The 23,934-nt window shown below is 37.3% G+C and overlaps 1 protein-coding gene across 1 annotated transcript in view; it reads left to right on the forward strand.

The window, feature by feature from the left end:
• Positions 1–23,934, forward strand: part of PTPRD (protein tyrosine phosphatase receptor type D) — a 428,560-nt gene that overhangs the window by 283,930 nt on the left and 120,696 nt on the right. The window contains exons 17-19 of the mRNA XM_062208263.1: positions 6,971–7,061; positions 14,452–14,661; positions 19,704–19,864. Of these exons, the coding sequence (XP_062064247.1) occupies positions 6,971–7,061; positions 14,452–14,661; positions 19,704–19,864 (462 nt within the window). The remainder of the gene's footprint in view (positions 1–6,970; positions 7,062–14,451; positions 14,662–19,703; positions 19,865–23,934) is intronic.

Here is a 23,934-nt window from a genome sequence, read left to right on the forward strand (position 1 = left end):
AAAATGGTTCTTTGGAGCCATCTAATAGAAGTAATTAATCTTGTCAGTGAAGGTTTCACTTAGAAAACAATAAATGATGGCCAGCGTCATGGCTCAACAGGCTAATCCTCCGCCTTGCGGTGCCGGCACACCGGGTTCTAGTCCCAGTCGGAGCGCTGGATTCTGTCCCGGTTGCCCCTCTTCCAGGCCAGCTCTCTGTTGTGGCCTGAGAGTGCAGTGGAGGATGGTCCAAGTGCTTGGGCCCTGCACCCATGGGAGACCAGGAGAAGCACCTGGCTCCTGCCTTCGGATCAGCGTGGTACACCGGCTGCAGTGGCCATTGGAGGGTGAACCAACCAACGGCAAAAGGAAGACCTTTCTCTCTGTCTCTCTCTCTCTCTCTCTGTCCACTCTGCCTGTCAAAAAAAAAATTTTAAGAAGGAAGGAGGGAAGGAGGGAAGGAGGGAAGGAGGGAAGGAGGGAAGGAGGGAAGGAGGGAAGGAAGGAAGGAAGGAAGGAAGGAAGGAAGGAAACAATAAATGGGCCAGTGCCATGGATCACTTGGCTAATCCTCCACCTGTGGCGCTGGCACCCTGGGTTCTAGTCCCAGTTGAGGTGTCAGGTACTACTCCCGGTTGCTCCTCTTCCAGTCCAGCTCTCTGCTGTGGCCCGGGAGGGCAGAGGAGGATGGCCCAAGTGCTTGGGCCCTGCACTGGCATGCAAGACTGAGAGGAGGCACCTGGCTCCTGGCTTTGGATTGGCACAGTGCCAGCCATAGCAGCCATTAGGGGAGTGAACCAACAGAAGGAAGACCTTTCTCTCTGTCTCTCACTGTCTATAACTCTCTCTAAAAAAAATAAAAAAGAAAAATTAAAAAAAAAAGATAATAAATGGACTGATAGATGATGAAAGAGAAGTATTAACTTGATGGGAGTTACACAAGGTTCTAGGCTGGTGGAGTAGAATAATCAAGGGTTTGATAACAGAATGAACCAGAGTACATCAGTACAATGAAAACCCATCAAGCTATAAGTCACAGGTATGGAGAGATGGAGTCCATTAGGTTTTGTAAAACCTTTTGATGTTTATGCTAAGAGAAATAAGAATCCCTCTAAGTAATTTTTGAAAGTTGTAATGGCACGATCAGTTTTGCATTATGAAATTAAAATGACAAAAGACTGGACTAGATGAAATTAAAGCCAATATAGAAAGTAGGGTAAAGTGATAATCTAGGCATGAGACAATGGAATGGGGCCAGAGTGATGGCAGTAGAGATGGATAGAAGAGAATTCAGGAGAGATAGTGTTTAGAAGCAGTAAGATTTGGCCTTACACTGGGGGTATAAGGGAGGGACAGAATAAAAGCAGATTATCAATGGCAACACCTAGGTTCCAGCAGGTACACTAAAATGGATGTGCTATAATACTGAAGGAGAATTTATTTTGAAAGTCATATTTGTTTCATTTTAACCACAGTGAAATTGAAGTACTTTGGTGGCACAGAAATGGAGACTTAAAGTAGGAATTGTATAAACCTTTGGAATTCAAATGAGAGATCTTGCTAAAGATATGAATCAAGAAATCATTAGCATTTGGATGATGACTGACACCTAAGCTGGAATGAGATCTCCTAGGATAAAAGTAGGACGTGAATTTGAGGAACCTCACCTTCTAATAGCTGAGTAACATAGTACATTATGCTAAGAAAGTAAAGTTAGTATAGTAAGAAAGACAAGAAGAAAAGAGTTGTATCACAGAGAATGTTTCATGTAGCATATTATCAACATGGTAAGAAAGAAGGGATCAAAAAAAATCTCCTTTAGGTAACATCACTGAGGTTGCTGGGAGCCTGGCAGTGAAGTGAAGAGGCAGGGCCTGGAGTACTGTCAGTTAGGAAGTGTGAGTGGAAAGGGCAGAAATCGAGGGTAGCAAGGACACAGGATACTGTGCAGAACTCCCATAGCAAGGAGGAAGAAAGTGAGAAAGTGAGTTTTTTTTTTTATTATTTATTATTATTTCATTTGAGAGACAGACTGAGTAATCTCCTATTTGCTGGTTCGTACTCCAGATGCCTACAGCAGCCAATGCTGGGCTCAGGAAGTAGGACCTCAAGCTGTGTCTCCCACATGGGTAACAGGGACTCAAGTACTTGAGCCTTCATCACCTGGTGTTCCCAGTGTAGGCATTAAAATAAGCTGGAATGAGGAGCAGAGCTGGGACTTAAACCCATGCAGTCTGCATAGGACACACACTTTTTAACTGGTGTATCAACTGCTAGGCGAAATGACCACTTGTGTGGTCATTTGTTTTTTTAAATGGAAGGCACTATTTATATATGGATGCAAAGTAATGGGTAAGTCCCCAGAGAGACTGAGAAGTTGAGGTATATTTTAAAAAAAAAGGAATATAGTATATGTTTGATTACTTAAGAAAGTAAGAGAAGGGCCAACATTGTGATACAGCAGATTAACCTATGGCCTGCAGCACCAACATCTCATATGGGAAAGCAGTAGAGGATGGGCCAAGTCCTTGGGCCCCTGCCTCCCTTGTGGGACACCTGGATGGAGTTCCAGGCTCCTGCCTTCAACCTGGCCCAGCCCTGGCTGTTGCAGCCATTTGTGGAGTGAACCAGTGGATGGAGGATCTTTGACTCTCCCTTACTTTCTGTAACTCTGCTTTTCAAATAAATAAAATAAATCTCAGAAGTAGGAGAACAGGAACTAATTCAAGAAATTGGCCTTAAAATTGGCCTTAAAACATAGAACTGGCCCTTTTGCAATACCAAAAAGAAAGAGTTTGTAAATAGATACCAGTAGGCTTATAAATTGGTAGCCAAATGATTGGGGAATCTTTGTTTGATGATTATAGAAGAGTTAAAGTGGGGAGGTATGGATGACCAAGGTGACGCTAGAGGCTAAAGTTTGAAAAGGTTATTGTGGGAAATAGAAGGAGCAAGTAAATACTTGTCAGGCAGTGTTGAGGGCCTCTTTGAATTTGCTAACTAGCATTCTATGACATTCTGCAATGAGGTTTATTTCTAAATCTGTCTTCAGCCCCTTGGTTCAGGCATAGAGGATGGCAACCAGAGATTTCAGGTAATAAAGGGATGAGGTAGGCTTTGAGAAAGAAAGGTTGAAGGGCCTGAGAGCATTGACTGGCTTGTGGGTCAGCCTTATGAAGTGGGTCACTCAGGGTGTTGGCAGAGCAGGGAAAGACTAGAAAACTTTGAATCCATAATAAATCTTCTGTAAGAGAAGGGAGATGCTGGAAAGATCAGTAGATGAAAAAAATCAGTCAGAAGAGCATATTATCACTTAATAGAATGAACTTCAGAAATGGTTTTTTTTTTATTTTAAAGATTTATTTTATTTATTTGAAAGGCAAAGTTAGACAAAAAGAGAGAGGCCATCAGCTGGCTCACTCCCCAGATGGCCGGAGCAGGGCCAGGCCAAAGCCAGGAGACAGGAGCTTCTTCCAGGTCTCACACGTGGGTGTAGGGGCCCAAGTACTTGGACCACCTTCCACTGCTTTCATAGGCCAGTAACAGGGAACTGGATCAGAAATGGAGCATCCCATGTAGGATGCCAGCATTGCACCCTCTACACCACAACGCCAGCCCCTAGTATTTTTTGTCTGTTTGTTGTTTTGTTTTACTTTTTGTTTTAAACAAGGTAAGTGCGAAAAGATGTCTGCAGGAAGCTAGTGAAGAAACCCGCACCTTGACTCTGACGTTCATGGGCAGGGAAGGAGTGATGAGTGAAAAACCACATGAGAAGACTGCAAGGGAAGCAGTTTGCTAAGGGGAAAGCCAGGTTGCAAGTAACGTAAGGTCATGGGTATTTACAAAGGAATAGTTGCAGAGAGTACAGGTGCATTGTGAGGGTTTGGAGCTAGTGAGGCATTCTAGAATATGGCATTCTAGATTGCCAATACTTCATTTCTTTCCATGTGTGAGAACTGCACTGAAGCAAGTTCTACTTTGACTGCCATAGATGAATACTTCAGGGACCAGTGGAGAGAAAAGGTTATGTATATCTGGCCACCCTGTTAATTGATTGCTATGGGGGATGCAGTCCAATTCTTCTCCCAGCCATGAGTAAAATTAGTGGCTGGGGAGTGTTGCAGAAGAAAGAAAGCATTCTTTATGTTCATGTATGAGCATGGCAATTCAAAGCATAAAAGTAGAAGAAAAATTAACAGAGTTTATCAGTTTAACTTTGATTTACAAGATTCTGAAACATGACAATGGGAGTTATCTGATAATGTGCAGTATCATTACGTTAGGTGAAGAGAAGCTCTCTTGACTTTGTGCATTGAGTAGTGAAAAGCAAGAGGGTCCCTGACAAGTGTGTTTATCAAGTACATCTGCAGTGTGATTTTGCACGCTCAGTTGCAGCCTCTGTCGTTTTTCTCCATGCTCATTTAACATGATGGACTTGTTTGGCAAATCATTCAGGTGGTGGGAGGACAGGAAGAAGAGGAAGCTTACTCTGAGTCGTCAAATAAAAAGATATTGGCCTCTCGCACACACTCCAGCTCTTCCTTTTCCTCACCCTCCTCAATCATCATGATTATATGCAGTAAATTCAATAAATGGCTGATGTTGAAATCATGCGTGCCTGTTGATTACTTGTTCAGAGCACCGTGGACAAAGGATTCTGCCAAAATTGTCTAGCTTCACTTGAATTCTTGATTAGGGGGAGAAAAAGTGCAACAAGTTCTTTAGCTTGTATCTCATGGAATTCATTGGCTCCTACTGAATACGATAATTCAGATGTCTTTCTGGCTATAATGCTCAGTGGTAACCAAGAGCAGTTGGCATCTCACACAAACTGTGCTAATCACTTGAGGATTTGTTTTGTTGATTTATTCTAAAATAACATCCTGAAACCGATTACTCTCAGAATATGTATGAGACCTGAGAGATGCTAGATGAGTAGCCCAAGATCACGCAACACATTAGTGGCAGAGCCCAAATTCTAGGCCAGGTGTATCTCCAGGTACCACATTCTTCACCATAACACCTTGGAGCAGCTCTGTCCAACAGATGTAATGAGAGCCACATGTGAAATTTTATCCTTCCAAATAGTTAAAAAAAAAAAAGTGAATTTGCTTTTAGTAGCATATGTTATTTAACCTAACATATACAGACTATTATTTCAACATGTGATCACCATTTAAAAAATTTCACTGACATATTTAACATTCCTTTTTTCATTCTAAGTCTTCAAAACTCACTGTGTTTCCTACTGACAGCATATCTCAGTTCAAGCTAGCTACATTTCAAAGTCTCAGTAGTCATAAGACACTAGTGGCTACTATACTGGACAGCTCAGCTGTAGGCTTTGTTTGTGGTAACAGAGGTGTTGATCACTGAGGATTTGCTAAGACTATTGCAGGTTTTCCTTTGAGATGAGCAGATAGCCCTTCGTGACTGGGCTGTGCTCCGATACAGTGTGATCCAAAATGGGCAGCAGCCTTCCCTCTTCCCTCTGTCCTGATTGTAGCCTTCTCTTTTAAGGTGCGTGGGTGTGTTTGGATTTATGTATATATGTGTGTTCTCATTTTCACAATAAAATACAAAATTTATGGAATTCTTAAAAATCTAATATATAGATAATTTCATATATAGATTTATATGGAGAGAGAGAGAGAGAGAGAGAGAGAGAGAGAGACTGTTGCCAGGGTTTGAACTCTGTGTTTTATCTATTTTAACTTGGGCAGTTATTTGATCTCTCCAGATATATCTTTTTATCTATAACCTTAGAGCCTATATCTAGGCTGTTCTTAAGAGTACCCTGTAGGAGGGCAAAACAAGATTATGTGTTTAGTATAATATCTAAGAAGTAGGAAATGATTGATCCAGTAGTTATTGTACTGCTTGGAGTTCTTGCATAGTTACTCCCAAAGATTGATATCATCAGAGTCTGAATACAAGAGCAGAGTATTGTACTGAAGTCACAATACAACCTTACAAATAACCCAAACATTTTTTGACAGGTCACTTTCTCTGTACCTTTTAGTTTACTATTGTAACTGTGAGGACTCAATTACTTTTGTCACTTCCTATATGTAGGTATATTGAGGTGTATTTTAAAGGACTTTAGGTGGGGATTTTTCCCACATTTCAACACCACATACCTTAAGGTTTATAATCTGATGCAATAGAGAGAGGAGCTTTTGATTCTTTATATAATTCTTGTGAGATTATGAGTTATTTTGATACTTTTTTTAAAAATGCATAGTATTTTAGTTTTCCATAAATAAAGTAATAATAGGTCTTTATGTGAGCTAAGAATAATTTTTATTCTATATCCCATTTAAAAATATTTTCTTGGGGCAGCTACTTGGACAGCAGTTAAGATACTACTTGAGATGCTCCCATTCCAATGGGAGTGCCAAGGTTCCAATCCTGGATCTGCTTCTGATTCCAGCTTCCTGCCAGTGTGCACCCTGGGAGGCAGCAGGTGATGGGTGAAGTAGTTGAGTCCATGCCATTCATACAGGAGGCTCAGATTGAGTTCTGAGCTCTTAGATTTGGCCTGGCTCAACCTTGGCTGTTACAGACATTTGGGGAGTAAGCCGGAAATGACTTTCAAGTAAATAAATGTTACCTTCTTATAAATTCATGTCTTAGATAATACTGGTTCAGCAGCTTGTGGTGGCAGATTTCAATATACCAGCCTTGTATGTACCCAACACCAGGGGCCTAACAAACTGGGTCTGCTCTGTTTTATAACTAATAAAGAGCAGTCAACCATGGTGATATTACCATATAAGATCATTGAAGTCACACATAAATGTCTGCCCATGATGTCTTTAAAATTGAACAAACAGGTGGTTATTTGTCACTGAGGTAAGAAATAGACAAGTCACCCCGTATTTGTAATTTGCCTTCAGTCTGAATCACTGGTCTGTGGAAGATTTAAGGGTATATTCATTTTCTTCCCTCTCTGAGCTAACCTTATTCCTGTCTATCCATTCCTGTGCAGAGGTTATTACATAATAATTGTGCCTTTGAAGAAATCTCGTGGGAAATTTATCAAGCCATGGGAGAGTCCCGATGAAATGGAATTAGATGAGGTAACTATGTCTTTGTTGTCTGTGTCTTTCATTAGCTATTAAATGTATTAAATATCTCCTCCTCCCTATGGAGGCCTTTCAGAATCTTATCCTCGAGCCGGCTTCTGCACAGCTGGCTGGCTGGAAGGTTCAATTCTGTTGGGTGCACTAACCTATAGGGACCCCAGCAAAGCTGCTCTTGCTTTAATTAAAAGGCATTAAGTGCAGCAAAGCTTCCAAACTGTCTAATCTTTGTTGGCCTTAATATTTTGCCCCTTACCCCTTGTAAAACATGTTGCCAAGGTGTGGGAGGTGAAATGAATTGTCAGCAGAGACTTAATCACTATTGATATGAATTCCAAGAACCTTTATTAATTTTAGTTTGATGGTTGCTAAGAGTTTCATGAATGCTAAATTGTGCTTTGCAGCTGAGTTCATTTGACCTACTATGTGGTCTTGCCCAGATCCTCAAAGAATTCTGTTTATTAGGAAATGTTTGCCTTATTGCATATTCTATAGGTCTCAGAATAAAAAAATGCTTTTAACTGCAGAATGAAACCAAACAAATCACAAAATTGTGAACACAGCAAGAAATATAGAAAAAAGAAATAAACAAATACTAAGTAGCATAATTTTCATTTGCAAAGTCTTGTAACTGTAGGTGCATTTTAATTACTACCTCTTGCAAAAAAGCATTTGTGGTTTATCATGCAGGTTCATGTATAATATGAGGAATGAGACTTAATTATTACATATTCCTATTTAGGTGAGCAAACTATGGTCCAAAAATGTTAAGCCAGATCCCTGGAGGGCCACAGCAAGTTAATGGCTGGGATTCACATTAGAAATGACAGGAGAGACTTTATTATTTTTTTTAACTTTTATTTAATAAATATAAATTTCCAAAGTACGGGTTTTGGATTACAGTGGCTTTCTCCATAACTTCCCTCCCACCCGCACCCCTCCCATCTCCTGCTCCCTCTCCCATCCCATTCACATCAAGATTCATTTTCAATTATCTTTATATACAGAAGATCGATTTAGTATATATTAAGTAAAGATTTCAACAGTTTGCACCTACACAGATACACAAAGTGTAAAGTACTGTTTGATTACTAGTTATACTATTGATTCACATAGTACAACACAATAAGGACAGAGGTCCTACATGGGGAGAAAGTGCACAGTGACTCCTGTTGTTAATTTAACAATTGACACTCTTGTTTATGGCCTCTGTAATCACCCAAGGCTCTTGCCATGAGTTGTCAAGGCTATGGAAGCCTTTTGAGTTTGCCAACTCCGATCTTATAGTGGAAGTTCTCTCCTCCCTTCAGAGAAAGGTACCTCCTTCTTTGATGGCCCGTTCTTTCCACTGGGATCTCACTCGCAGAGATCTTTCATTTAGGTCTTTTTTTTTTTTTTTCCAAAGTGTCTTGGCTTTCCATGCCTGAAATACTCTCATGGGCTTTTTAGCCAGATCCGAATGCCTTAAGGACTGATTCTGAGGCCAGAGTGCTGTTTAGGACATCCGCCATTCTATGAGTCTGCTGTGTATTCCGCTTCTCATGTTGGATCGTTCTCTCCCTTTTTAATTCTATCAGTTAGTATTAGTAGACACTAGTCTTGTTTATGTGATCCATTTGACTCTTAATCCTATCATTATGATCAATTATGAACTGAAACTGATCACTTTGACTAGTGAGATGCCATTGGTGCATGCCCCTTTGATGGGATTGAATTGGAGTCCCCAGGCACGTTTCTAACTCTACCATTTGGAGCAAGTCCGGTTGAGCATGTGCCAAACTGTGCATCTCTTCCCTCTCTTATTCCCACTCTTATATTTAACAGGGATCACTTTTCAGTTAAATTTTAAACACCTAAGAATAATTGTGTGTTAATTACAGAGTTCAACCAATAGTATTTAGTAGAACAAAAAAAAAAAATACAAAACGGGATAAAGTATTAAGTTGTTCCTCGACAGTCAGGTCATGGGCTAATCAAGTCATTGTTTCTCATAGTGTTCATAACATGATGCTGTTTTGAAATAATTCATAAGATAAATAACAAGGCACCCATTTGGGGATCTGTGAGATTAATTTATTGGGTTTATTTACAATACAGGCCACATCTCACAACACAACCTGTTATTTTTTGGTATTTTCTCTACATGAGAATAGTGTAACTGGAGCAAGAAAGAATACCTTCCCTAAGTGCATTACAGGAAGGTGATGTTTATTTCATAGACGACTGCACAGAGGAGACTGATCTGACAAACGAGGCTGTTAGCTTCCTTTGGCAGACATTGGTCATGTCGAGTGAGACTCATCATCACCTGCTTCATTTATTTGAGTTAGATTTGATCAGATTCAGAAGGGGAGATAGGTTCAAGGGTAGACGTATCCTTTTGTGCCTCTGTGTAACAATTAGATGATCACTGGAGAGGTGAAAAATGAGACTTAATTCCAATAACGTTGTCAGGTGATTTACATATGTTATTTTCAGCTTTTTTTTATGTTGTTAATAAATCAATAGAAGCACTATTCTGTAGTGTTGGAGGAGTAGTAATCCGTAATCTGAAGATGTAAAATGATCAGCTGATGTCTTGTAAGAATTTTGAAGCAAGATGTAATTTTTCTTGCAACTGACTAATCAGTTAATCCTATGATGGCCTTTACTATTTTAATTCGTTCTCAGCTGAATTACAGAATTGTCACCAACCCATTTTAGTTAAAATTGGATTTAAAATGCAAAGGCAACTTTTAAAATTATGAATCCACCTATTAAGTTCTTTTCAAAGCAATGAGATTCAATCCAAAATGATATCAAATACTTTTAAAGAAGGAGCTTTCATTAGAAGTAAAGCCATTCAGTGGTAAGTAATAGGAAGTGATTCTCTTTTACAGCCAGTTTTTAACCTCCAAAATGCACAGAAATGCTAATGGATTGAAGTACAGGGCTATGTGACATTGAACTTCCTTGCAATTAAATTCTACAGGTCTGTGCTGCTGATTCCCATAACAAAGGGTCATTTTAATCATCCCAAAAGTTGTGGTGCATTAATCTGTATAATAGTTTGATAAAGAACATTTTATTAATTCAGAATTTTTGGGTCAGGATGGGTTGTTTCCCACTTTTCTTACTGATATAATTGAGACCACATTGTAGAATTAATGGTGGAAGAAATAAGATATGCATTGACTGGAAAATGAAAATTATTTCTGATAAAGAACTAAAGTCCTTGATATATCTTCTGGAATTACTTTCAATATATCTTGCAACTATTGTGGAGGGGAACAAATGAAAGTAGGCTATGGCCTCACTTTATGCTTACTCATCCAGTCTCTGATCCCTACAGACAGGTTTTTTCCTTAATCTTTTCCTACCATGGATAATAAAAGCATTCTATTAATTTTATCTATAGCTCAGTAGCTAGATTTGACAAAGTAGTGTTCCTCTCCTAAGTGTATTTGACCAAGTAAATTTTCAGAAAAGCCTATAATTCAAATTGTTGAAACTATATCATCAAAAAGACTGTTGGCCTAAGGGAATTTCCACATGTATGCCTCACATCTAGGCCCATAAAAAATTGAAAGAGTCTTTCTAAACAGAGTTACTCTCAAAATTATCTTCTGAGCTCATTTATCCTTTGTCTCAGGATGCTGTCTGTGTGATAAATGCATAGACTGAAATGCCTATTGTCAAGGTCAAACAGGGCAGAGTGGACATTGATAGTCAAAATGAGTTTTAGGCAGAATGACTCCCAAAATGATAGTTATATTTAATTCAGAGACAGTCCTGTCATGTATCATATGCTTTTCATTGCATTGCGCTTGAAGTGTTTGTTGTAAAATAGTGTGGTCATTTGTGATTGTAACTTTAATATACTGGCTAATTTTGGTGTCATGTGAGCTCAGCTAAACTATTGACAGCATAACTCAGGAAGTGTCCTGCAGAGATTAGAGCAACCTAAAGGGGCAGGTTGATGTTCCGGGTTTGACCTGAATGAGTGACTGCAATGGATCCCAGGGGCATCCAAAAAACTCAACTATTTTATTTTGAAGTACTACCTGTAAATTTTCTAAAGAAATGCTAGCAAAAGGTACTCATGGGAAAGACAGTGATATGGATGAATTATGACAGTTGCCTACATCTGAAATATGAATAAAATCAAGGTAGGGTTTGATCAGTGAAGCAGAAGAGGGGGCACAGTCACATAAACAGCTGATGGTAAATGTTTTTGATTACTCAACTTCAAAAAGCTGTTCAGCTCATCTGCAGGACACCTCTCAAAGTAATGGGCTACCATCATTTACTGAATATCAACAACCTTTTAAATGACTTTTCAAGTGTGATATTGCATTAAATGTTTGGCATCAGATTTTTTAAAAATTAACATGTTAAAAGAATCCAGGAAAAGGAAATAACATTCATCTGCGTTAATGAAAGCAGATGCACAACAATTATATGTCTAAATACTGAGTTAAAAAGAATTTAGATTATGAGAGTTTAAACACAGCATTTATGATTCCTTGATATTGTGTAAGCATTGAGAAAATAAAAATATGCTTGAAAAATCTCTGACATGCAATTTCATTTTATTACAATATTGGGGTCTAATCATGCATTGTGATTTTCTATTGTGTCTCACTTTCCTTATTTATAAAATAAAGATAATATTGACTTACCTCGCTGACACAGGGTTATTATGAGGAGTAAAAGAACTAATCCATTTTAAGGCCCTCTAGAACAGTGTTTGGCAACTAGTAACTGCCTAGTCAGTGGTTACTATTACCATCATTGCTATCATTATTGTAAGTAGATCTAAATATAACAACAGAGTTGAAAGATAGTGCTGATCTCCTAGACTTCTTTTTTAATCGACCAATCAGTGCATAATTGGTCAGCCTGCCTGAATTTATCATTACTTTGTCCAAATTTTATACTCAAGCAATATCTTATATACTGTGGATTTCATAAAATGGTTTATATTTATGTAATTTTAATTATATTCATAAACTCAAATTTCACTGAAAATTTTAGAACATTATACATTAAACACTATTCAAGAATAATATAGGCAGGAATTATCTATGTACCCAAAAGCTGTTTTCTTTACATTTTTAGGGCACCATTTTGAACCAACTGAACATCTTCATGACTTTCAGTCTAGAAGAGGCTGTAGTGCAACAGAGGAACCCTAAGAGAAGGATTCAGTGTTTATCATATATACAGTCTTCCAGCTATTATTATCACAGAACCTTGGCCTTAGTTAAGCCAGGACCTCTGTCTACTCAATAGATGTCAGTATTTTGGTGTTTACTGTGTGAGGATGCTTCAAATAGTTTATGGAAGAATGGAATTAAAAGATAAGTTCATCTGGGTACAAAAAAAAACTTGAAATCTGTGTGTACTTTTTCATAATATGCATTTTCCATGAACTTTTTGAAGACCCCTCATATCATTTCTACTTAAAAAAAATGAGTAGTTAATACTTTTGTGGCGATGTGTCCTTAAGTACTTATTGTTATCAAGATACAGAGTTTATTCTTTTTTTCCATTTCTCCTCGGATACATAGTCTTATCTACACAGACTTTTTTTTTAATGTTGATTTAGTTTCATCTACTTGAAAGGCAGAGTAATGGAGAGAGAGAGAGAGAGAGGGAGAGAGAGATTGAGATCGAGATCTTCCATTAAGGTTCAGTCCTCAAATGCCCACAATTGCCAGAGCTGGACCAGGCCAAAGTCTAGATGAATTTCATTCAGATCCCACTCAACCAGTTGATGATCATCTTTTGTCTCCCAATATGCATTAGGCAGAAGCTGAATCATAAGTGGAGTAGACACACTGGAATCACCAGTTCAGTATGCAACGTGGGTGTCCGAAGTGCCAGCTTAACCTACTGGGACTGAATATCCAAACCAATACATACATTAAAACAAATAAAATTTTAAAAAAATTTAGAGACCATTAAAAACATGTTGTTTCCCTCAAAAGCCATTCCAGACTCATATAGACTTTCTCCCTGTTGAATCCTAAAAATACCAATATTTGATGAGAGAAGACCAAAGTACTTTTCACATCATTTTGAAATGAAAGGTCATAACATATCATCAGTAGTTATCTCCTAACATAAAATCAGTGTTGCCTGCAACAGTGACATCCCATATGGGTGCTGATCCCAGTCTCCACTGCTCCACTTCCAATCCAGCTCCCTGTAAGTGACCTGGATGACCCAAGTGTTGGGCCTTTGCCACTCATCTGGGAGAGCCAGAAAAAAGGCTTGGGTTCTGGCTTTGGCTTGCCTCAGCCCTAGCCATTGTGGCCATCTCGGGAGTTAGCCAGCAGATGGAAGATCTCTGTATCTCTCTCTCTCTCTGTTTAACTGAAAGCCCACCACAGAACACAAAAACAGGTTTTATATAGCCTTACAGAGATAAGGAAGTGGTAGTAAATTCCATTGGGTGGGGTGAAGGCAACATATGTGGTTGTGCCATTGGATCTCTTGATTTCTGGTAAACCAAGCTGGACTTAGGAAACTGAAACTTACATTGGAGAAACCAAAACTTATTTTATGGGGTAGTGACTGACCCAGGCCTAAGATGGTCCCCAAGGCTTCAGATGGCACACCTCAGACAAGATGGTGCCAGTTTCACAAACAGTAACTCTTTCAAATAAGTTTTTTTAAAAGTACAAGAAGGATATGTAAATATGTGTGTGTTTATGTAGTTCAGATTTTTTTAAATCTGTCTAGCCTACATCAAACACCCAGCAATACATTTAGATTCCGCAGAGAGCTAAAAAATTGACTACATGGTAAGATGTGAGAAACCAAACCCCATTTGCTTAATAAAGGAGACATGTCAATTGAGAAATTAAGTGAGGGATAACATCTATTTAATAAATAAATAATTGTTTATAGGAATCTTCATCTGCTGATTTCAGAGAATATGCTTTGTTAGATAATTTATTTAATAAAAACAAGCTAAAATGGTACTGACCTCTCCTAAAATTCAGTTCTATTTGAAGGCTTTATCCTGGATTAGTACCTCTTCAATAAATCTTCTGCAAAGCAAGTCTTTTATGAATCAGCTGACTGTTTTCCCTAGACCAGTTATGATGCACTATTGGCCTTTGAAAGAATTTCATTAGTGTAGGAAATGATATGAACTACAAAGTCCTGTGTTTGCACCCTGAGCCTGGCTTTGTAACCCGAGTCCAGTATCTCATCTTAAAAGAAAGGCAAAAGTTAGATGGGGAGATTTGAGATTTAGTGATGCTGATGTGCTACTGAAACACGGTCAAATTAAATTTGAATAGTTTCCAGTAATGAATTAATCTTTGGCATTAAATCATCCATAAGTTAGATTGTTGTTTATAGCTCTTGTTCTGTTTCCCACTTTCCCTTTAAGCTGCTTAAGGAGATATCTAGGAAACGCAGAAGCATCCGTTATGGGAGAGAAGTTGAATTAAAGCCATATATTGCAGCTCACTTTGATGTCCTGCCCACTGAGTTCACCCTGGGGGATGACAAGCATTATGGTGGATTTACAAACAAGCAGCTCCAGAGTGGTCAAGAGTATGTCTTCTTTGTGTTAGCAGTCATGGAACATGCAGAATCTGTAAGTCCGTTATGATGGTATCTGTTTCCTATGACGTGCTTATACATTTCCTCTAGTACAGTGTATAGTTATTTGTAGATATGTAGTTATATCCATCATAATTATTTCTCATGAGCTATCATTAACTAAAGTGTAATAACAGGCTGCCAACACATCCAGCATTGCTGAGTGTACTACTTGAGACTGTATTAGAAATAAGACCATGTCTGTGATGATAGGGAATGTGAGTGAACTTGTAGCACAGCAAGTGCCAGATTGATAGGACCCAGGTCTGCAGACTTTCAATGGAGCAAGCACCGTCATCACTGCTTATAGTCATACTCTCGTATCCTTTTAAAATGATTATTCTAAGAAAAAATTCTCATCTTGGATATTATCTGATAGACCGGAGCCCAGATGATTACAATGGGAACTAGCAAGCTCTGCAGTCGAGCAAACTGTTTTCCAACTATTTGAAAACATTGACTTTTGTGGTGATTGTACTTAGTCTCCTATTACTTGCAATGAGAACACAGTGCCCCTGCTCAAGGAAAAATCTGTCCAGGGAAAGGCAAGCACAGCCAGTTTCCTTAATTATAGCAATTTAGAAGGAACTTTATCAGTAAAAAACCCAAGAAAGTTAGAAAATAATTCAATAAAAGAATTCCTAAGGTACTCTAAGTAATGAGTTGTCTTCTTTGATGGAATTCATCTTGCTCTTATATTTTGTACTTCAGTTGCTTTGAATGTTTAAAAAGAGAGAAATCATAGATGGGGAAGGGTAGTGGATTTTGAAGTCAGTTCACAATAATGTGTAAATATGTATTTTGAACTACATTTTTCTAGTCGGGGTCTAAATCTGACAGAGGTGGCAACTCATCTGAGCTAGTCACTTCCTATATATAAGAAATCGAGAAAAAAATCCAAGTTCTGCCAATCAGGTATTAAGTGTGTACAGTGGGGCATCCCACAAAAGACTGATGGTTTTCCCCTGCAGAAAATCAAAACATAAAGACAACCGCTTTGCCTTGTTTGCCTTTATGAGCAGAAAATCATTTAAATACAAAGTGATGGCATTCCCATAATTTTAATATATCAAGGTACTTTCTCTTTCTAGTTAAAGGTTTTAAGTAGAACATCAAAGATATGAGATATTGGAAACTACCTTTTTAAAAAAAAAAGACTTAAATACTTAGAGTTTTGAAAATTTTTTCTTTAAATAGCTCTAGAAACATTTCAGAAATCTCAGAGCATTGAAGTAGATCAGAGGAATCAGGGGGAAAACAAGAAAAAAAGAAAACAAATGTCTCTTCTGATCATGCTCAATGACTATATCATTCTCAGGCTATGGTTTCTGAAGTCTCAGAAGTTTCCAATAATGATTAAATGTGTCATCATCAATGAAAAGTCTAGCCTTTCTCCTTAGGGTGTCTTCTCACAGTTCCATTAAGTATAGAATTAGGATATTTTTTAAGTATGTTATCTAAATTTCCCCTTTGATAATGTTTCTCAACATTGCTTTTAAACAATCATCTTATGATCCATGCATATTTTAGGGCAGTATTAATGTAGTGGAAGAGACTTGCATGCAGAATCTAATGTTGTCAGCGATTCAGTCCTTTATTAGGCCTCAGCTTTCCATGGCTTACTGTGTTTTGCATAATCACCATAATGGTAGACTAGCAATTTTCAGAAAGACAACATTTCTCTTCCTAATCCCAATCGTCAAAAAGACACAAAATTCCTGCAAATCCGTTGTCTCATTTTACGAATTTCAGAGAACTGATTTAGAATGATCTAAAATTTATTCTCTTCTATTTATTTTACACATAACAAATAGTACTTTTCATGAGGCTAATATCATTTTATGGCTTTGTTTATATTTTTATAGATCCCTGATTTGAGTTGGAAATCTGTGTGCTTTGGGGAAAAAAGGTTGCTTAGATTTCCATCTCCATTGACCCAGATTAGTATTTCTAAGACTCTTGGTAAAGATTTTCAAATCAGAGAGTTTTGCTTACTTCTGTCTGCCAGTCAGTTTGAGTGCAACCTATAACATGGAGGTGGGAAAATATGAATCAAAGCCTTTATATTTATATAGAGAATCTATTATGCTTATATAAAGAATCATGTTTCTTGGATATAGAATCCTCCAGGCCCCTTGTCTAAATCCTTATACTATACATCTTTTTTTTTTTCCTGTCTTTCTGTGCCTATCTGCCTGCCTGCCTGCCTGCCTTCCCTTCCCTTCTTAGCTGTTTCCAAGAATGTTGGAAATATATACTGAGTTTTCATGTTCTTACACTGAAATAAAACATGTGAAACACTAGTCATTCCATGTCCTGGACTCAATGAAAAAAAAAGGGGGGGGGGAGAAAGAGTAAAATTGAAGCATTTAGTGAAATGTGTTTTTCCTGCTTGATGGCTGAGCTTGGAAGAGTTAAATTCAGAATATATGCCTTAAACTAAGTTTTTAAAAGATGGAAGTTTAAAATTAAATGTATTTACTGTTCATTAAAAGTAAGCATGTAAACTTAGGTCATGATCTCAGCCTTTTGACAAGATGACTGTTTCATTTTATTTAGTAAAGATTTGCAGAGAACCTACTAAGTATGAAGTTCTGTGGGAGCTGTGCTAAGCATATAAAAGTTTATAAATCCCTACCTTCTAGGACTTTACAGTTTCATTAAGGGAAATGAAGCATATACCCAAATTTAAAAAAAAATAGATTTTGGTTGGAGCCATTAAAAAGGGAATATGGAACTAAATTAAATTGTGTCATTTATTATTTTTACCTATATTTTTTGGAATGACAAATTATTTCCCATTACAAAGAGGTGGCCTCAATAGGTCAGTTTAAGTAGGGCCTTAGAGAATAGTTGAATTTTAGGAACTAAATGTTAGGAAACTTGTAAAGGAGTTAGAGAGAGAGAATAGAGCATTTGGAGAATAGTAGCAAGAAGTTCTCTGTGATGGAATATATTGTATGTGGTAAGGACATTTAAAATTAAATCAAGGAGTCCCTTGAGATCCATGTTAAGATATCTGCGTTTTCTCTGTGAATTGCCAGAGACCCTCTGGAAGGCTTTATTTACAGTGGCCGTTTAGGACGGTAACTGTAGCAGAAGGAAAGACAGCTAGATGAAGGAAGAAACTCTTGACATGGCTAGGAGAGCATGGGTGAGGCTCTGGAGAAAAGTGCTACCATGGAACTTTAAAGAACAGATGCACCGTAGGGTCCCTGACATGGTAAAATCAGTAGCTTCCTCTCCTGGAGACTGAAAGGATAAAAGCAGTTGTGAAGTCAGGAGACAGGTGTTTCCACAAACAGGAAAAATATGCACTTTACCATACATCTACATAAGAATCTCCAGAAACCACTGAAAATTAAGAGGTGGGACTTAGTAGAATTTCTGAGTTTAAAGAACTATGTGCATATAGACTGTCTATCCTTCTCTCTCTCTAACTTTGCCTATCAAATAAATAAATAAATCTTTAAAAAGAAAGGTAAAGACTCAATAGACAATTAAACCTGACAAATAAGAGAATAGGACCAGTGATGACACTGTAGTGAGTGGTGCAAGAAGCAAGGTAGTGAGTAGAAGTGGATTAGTCTATATTGGAGTTGGAAAGTTAAAGGAAGAGAAAGGACCTTAAGAGGCAGTCAAGGGCATGCTTTTCTTAGATAAGCTAAAGCAGGACACAACAAAATAGAACATTATAAAAATAAAGTTTACAGATATTCATTCTACTCCTTTACCAAGTAACTGTATTTCCTTTTTTTAAAAAAATTATTTATTTATTTTGAACATCAGAGTCACAGAGAGGGAGGGAGAGACAGGGGGAGGAGGTGGGGTGGGGGAGAGAGAGAAAGAGAGAGATCTTCCATCAGCTAGTTCACTCCCAAGATGGCCACAATGCCTAGGGCTGGGACAGAACAAAGCCAGGAGCTAGGAACTTCACCTGTGTCTCCACAAGGGTGCCAGCGGCCCAAACACTCAGGCCATCTTTCTCTACCTTTTCCATGCCATTAACAGGGAGCTAGATCCAAAGTGGCACAGCTGGAACTTGAAGTGGTGCCCGTATGGGAACCCAGTGTTCCTGGTACTGGCATTCATAATGCTAAAACACTGGCCTCAACTAACTGTATTTTCAAAAAACATATTTATTATCAATTATCTATTGGAAACAAGCATACCAACCTCTCAGCTGTAGCTGTAATAAATTTAAATGTGAACTGCTAAATCCTTTGAAGTTCTAAAAATTCTGTTTTAGGCCATGTCATCATTCCCGTTCATCTAGCCTCCATATTAGGAACATTGTAATTCTCCTTTAACCTCATGGTCTCTCTATAGTTTGGCTTTCATTTCCTAGCTAATGTACAGAAGTGAGGAGTCCTGATGTAGTTTGACATTTGATTAAATACCACCTCACTTGTTTTACTCTATGAGTGCTTGCTTTTTTGCCCTCTTTAACTGGGGTCCCCCTTACCTGAACTGCGTGGGAGGACCAGAAGATTTCAGAGGTTTTTGGATTTTGGATTATCTGCAAAGAATTCACTGATGCAGTACCTCTAAGCCCAAAATGCTATGAAATTATTAGAAAAGTGGCAGATTTTGGAGCATTTCAGGTTTCACATTTTCAAATAAGGAAATGTCCAACCACTAATGTTTTCAAGGCTGGAACTCACTTTTCTTGAATTCTCATAGCACCTAAGACATTGATATAATGCACCTTCATTCAATGTTTTGTACTATTTAATCACTGAAGCTTTAGACTTCATGAGATTGTTTAATACAGCTTATATAGAAACTGATGGAAGTATCTGTTAAGATATATGTTACCAAAATGGGTTTGTTTTAAAATATTTCACTCTGAAAGCAAGATTATATTGCAAAACACCTTCCTTTTCTCATTTTTTACTTCTCCTCACCCATCTATTTCACGAACATTGCTTCAAATACTTATTAAAACCACTCTGTCCTGGATATTTCTCTTCTAATGCTAGAGAAATTCTGGAAAGCCGTAATTTTGTAGCTAATACAGACTCTGCTTTTCCTCAGAAGATGTATGCAACCAGCCCCTACTCTGACCCCGTTGTGTCCATGGATTTGGATCCGCAGCCTATCACAGATGAAGAAGAAGGCTTGATCTGGGTTGTAGGTCCCGTCCTTGCAGTGGTCTTTATCATCTGCATTGTCATTGCTATTCTTCTTTATAAAAGGTAGGTTTCTCTGCTCTTTTTATTGCAATTTTTGATGTTGCCTTATTTTTGAAGCCTTGATCATTGTTGATTTTAGCACAGATATTTCAGTGCAGTCCTGATAATTACGGAAAATATTTCCATTCCAGTTAGAACACACGTAAAGATGGAGCTTGGTGGTAGAATATTATTCAGTATATGGTCCAGATTTTTGTTGTCCAGCATATATATATATATATATATATATATATATATATATATATATATCCTATCCTCCATCTTCTGAGCTACTTCATGTAGGATGAGCATTTTTCATGGCAGTTAAGACATTGGTATGTTCACAAATAAATAATTTCATACCACCTTCAAGTTGATCACTAATTGAGATGAGGAGTTGCTGCATTTCAACCTATTTTTGAAATAATTTTGCCAATTTGTATCCATTTCATAAGTCTAATTTCCACATATACTTATCTCCAGGGACATTTTTCTAAAAATTTAGCAAAATTGGCTAAAAATTAAAGATTAAAGAAGAAATCAAAGGAGAAATGTAAAATAATTCTATCACTTTTCTTTTAACCCTTACACCTTATATCCAGTAGGAAATTATCAGTTATGCACAAGAAAAGATGGGAAGATATCATTGTCCTTTTTAAAAATATATTTAACCTAAGCATTTATACTAGTTAGTGCCAATCTGATTAGTGTCTTTGATTATAATTGGGATGCAGATAATCTATATCTACTCAGTACTTTCTAATCTCCCTTTCTTTTTCAATTCTTTTTCTGCCTCTATTACATATAAGCAAGAATATTTTCCTAGGTTACTGCCACATCATTTGGATGGGGTGGACATTATTAATATTTACCCTAAATATGCTGACTTGAAGCTGTAATTATTATAAAAGTATAGCATTATTACAAATAACATTTGAGTATATGATATACTATATTTAACATTTACAATGACCAAATTCTGAATTTTCTCCCTTAAATAAATTTCTCTTTTCTTCCAAAGTTTTGTTATCATACAACTTTAATCTGTGTTCCCATTTTCCTTTGTTGTATATCATGTCTTGGAGTGATACTATGAGGATGATCTCTTCCCTCTACTATAAAATCACTTCTCTCTCCCTCTTCCTTTTCCTCACTCTTATACAGCACTGGCCCTCAAATCAAATGAGAATGTCTTGGGTTTTATTCTTGCTTACATGTATAATCTGATAATCTTGTTTTCACTGATTATTTTTCCTACCTATGTAGCTGCCTTTGGGGATTTATTTAAATATTTCTACTTAAATGCCCTTGTTCTCTTGTTCCTATAATGGTTCCCCCTTCCCCCTCCAAGCTTCTTTATTTTATTTTTTTATCTTGATCTTGACACTTAAAAACATCCTTCAGAACACTTCTCCTTTGACACACTTTCTCTTTTAAGGCTTTATTCTATTTTATTCCAGTGTGAAGAGAAGGCTGAAAAAATAAAAGACAAATGAAAGAAGTTCATAACTATAACCCATTGAATTCCCTAGCCTGTTTTAGAGTTAAAAGAATGAATGAAATATACAGTATTATTTTTCTCTGTTCACTACCATCATTCAGTTACCCAGGCATGAAATAGATGAAAAGTCAAGGCATTGAAGGCCAAAATCTCTCATAGTTGATGCCTGCATCTTCCCATCCAAATCCACACCTTATCGGTATATATCTTAAGCCTCTTGTAGTCTACCACCTCTCTCTGTTGTACGAGGTTAGGGCCAGAAGCCAGAGAGTCCTGTTTCAATATAAGCAGGATCTGGTGGCCTTTGCTGTGTGTGTTGCACTTACTACAGAGAATGCAATAATTTAAAAAGCAGAAGTAGAATTCTAATTGTTTTCTGGGAAACATTCATTAGGTGATCACACCTTACTATGTAAGTCAGATCAGGAAACAAGCGCTTGTTGACAGGAGCCTTTTCAGGTCCTAATATCTGACATTTTGTTATTATTCAAAACAATAAAAATCCGTGCCTCCTTTTTAAAGTTGTGCTTCTTTCAGGTATACCTGGTTGATCTTAACTCATTCCACTTAACAGAATGTTTATGATCTGTGTGAATAATTTATATAAATGGGAAGAAATATATCCCTGATAATTTGAAATAAATGATAATTAGGTTTTCATTTCTTCATCTGCAAATGCTTGAAAAACCTCTCAGTTATTTTTTCCTACTCCTGCAAAAAAAAATGGTTTTATGACTCTCTTAAAAGAGAGTTGCATTTTAGTGTGTGCATAGTAAGCATCGTCTAATGCAATTGTTAGAAAATGCACACATGCTAGAATGCTAAGTATATTTAGCTAACCATCTGAAGGCCCATGAAGCATTTCTGAAATAGAAATGCTTGCTTCAGCAGTAAAGAACATTCCTGACTTGAAATTCAAGTAGACCCAACAATGTCCTTCTTGATTATCATGAGGCAGTTCAAGAGGAAATCTTCCGTACCCAATGAATAGTGTCGCTTTTAGCGTGGATTCTGAGCACAGTTAATTATATAGTAAATACTGCATTCCCTCTTCTTAGGTGCCTTTCATTTCTTACACAGGTCATTGGTGATGACTGTTATTATTATTACTACTATTATTAATATTGAAGTATTGCAACTCCTATATGCAAATACTGTTTTTAGAATAAAATAAGAGTAAAAAATTGTTGAGTCACATCACTTTGGTAATCCCCTGTATTACATACACCTGCTTGCAGACACATTAGAAATAGGTCTGAAGGGATGAGTGAATTGCCCATGTAATGAAGTGTTTTTATCCTGCTCTCTTGAGGAAACATTAAGACTTACTCTGGTTAATTAATGTGGAAGTGGCATACTCTTTGATCTGGCATTGTGTTCATTTAACTATTAGTATGCATACCAAAAATTCATTGATAATTAATAGCAAAAAATCACAGAGGATTTATAAGGGCCCTAAAATACCTGCTGAACAATCAAAAAATTTAAAAATATCTTTGGTATGTTTTTAGTGTTATAAATCTTATACTGTGACTTTCTTGAAATTTTTTTACTCTAAATGGGATTTGTACAATGACTTAAAATGTCATTACAGAGATAAGGTGGTAGGTTTAGATAGGCAAGAATTAGAAAAAACACTGTGTTGGGATTCAGGAAACTTGAGTTCAAGTCCCAGTTCTGCGATTAGCTGGCTATCCAGGGTAGAAGGTCATGCCAACAGTCTAGACCTAGATTTCCTCATTTGTAAAGTAAATTGATGGACTAGATAATAAAATGTGTTGAAAATATTCTTCTATAATCAGAAATCATTAAAATATGGTAATATAACTAGTACTATAATGTTATATGATATTACCTCACATATGTATGCATGTATGAAATATGAATCCAGGCCATGCTTCATCCATTTACCCTGCAAAACAAAAACAAAAACAAAAGATCCATAAGGCAAATGAAATTTCTAAGGTATTCATCTACCCTGTACATCTGTTGCATATATAAGATGTTCCATTAGTAGCTCTAGAACTGCCTAAGAATTATTATATAAAAATAATCACTTAAAAACAAATGCTAATCTGATTCTATGAAGAAAACTTGAAGATAGATATTTATAAAAAAGGAAAGTATGGATTAGGAGGTTGGATAAGCAGAATAAACACATTAGGCAAAATTAACATCTTTGAATGGTCATAACCTAGCATGAATGGATGCTGTGGAGATAAAAAACCATTTCTGTTCCCATTGTAAGGCATTAGAGGTCATAAGATAGATGTAATTAAAATATACATGTCAGCTTTTTCAGGATTTCCCAGCTCCAACACTGGCTCGCTGTGGTCTTTGCCTCTTGAGTCTTCTTTTTGTAGCAACTCCACATAAATTTCCAAACTTTCATCAAAGAAAGACAGTCTGGAGTATTTTCAGATGCTTTGAAGAAAAAGAGCATCACAAGACAGACATCTGGGATGGATATCAGTTAAGATGCTGTTTGGGATACCTGCCCCCTTTATCAAAGTGCCTGGGTTCTAGTCTTGGCCTCACTTAGGATTCCAGCTTCCTGTTTATGCCACCCCAGGAGACAGCAGTTAATGGCCCA

The sequence above is a fragment of the Lepus europaeus genome, chromosome 12 (genome assembly GCF_033115175.1).
Source record: "Lepus europaeus isolate LE1 chromosome 12, mLepTim1.pri, whole genome shotgun sequence".
In the NCBI taxonomy this organism is placed as follows: domain Eukaryota; kingdom Metazoa; phylum Chordata; class Mammalia; order Lagomorpha; family Leporidae; genus Lepus; species Lepus europaeus.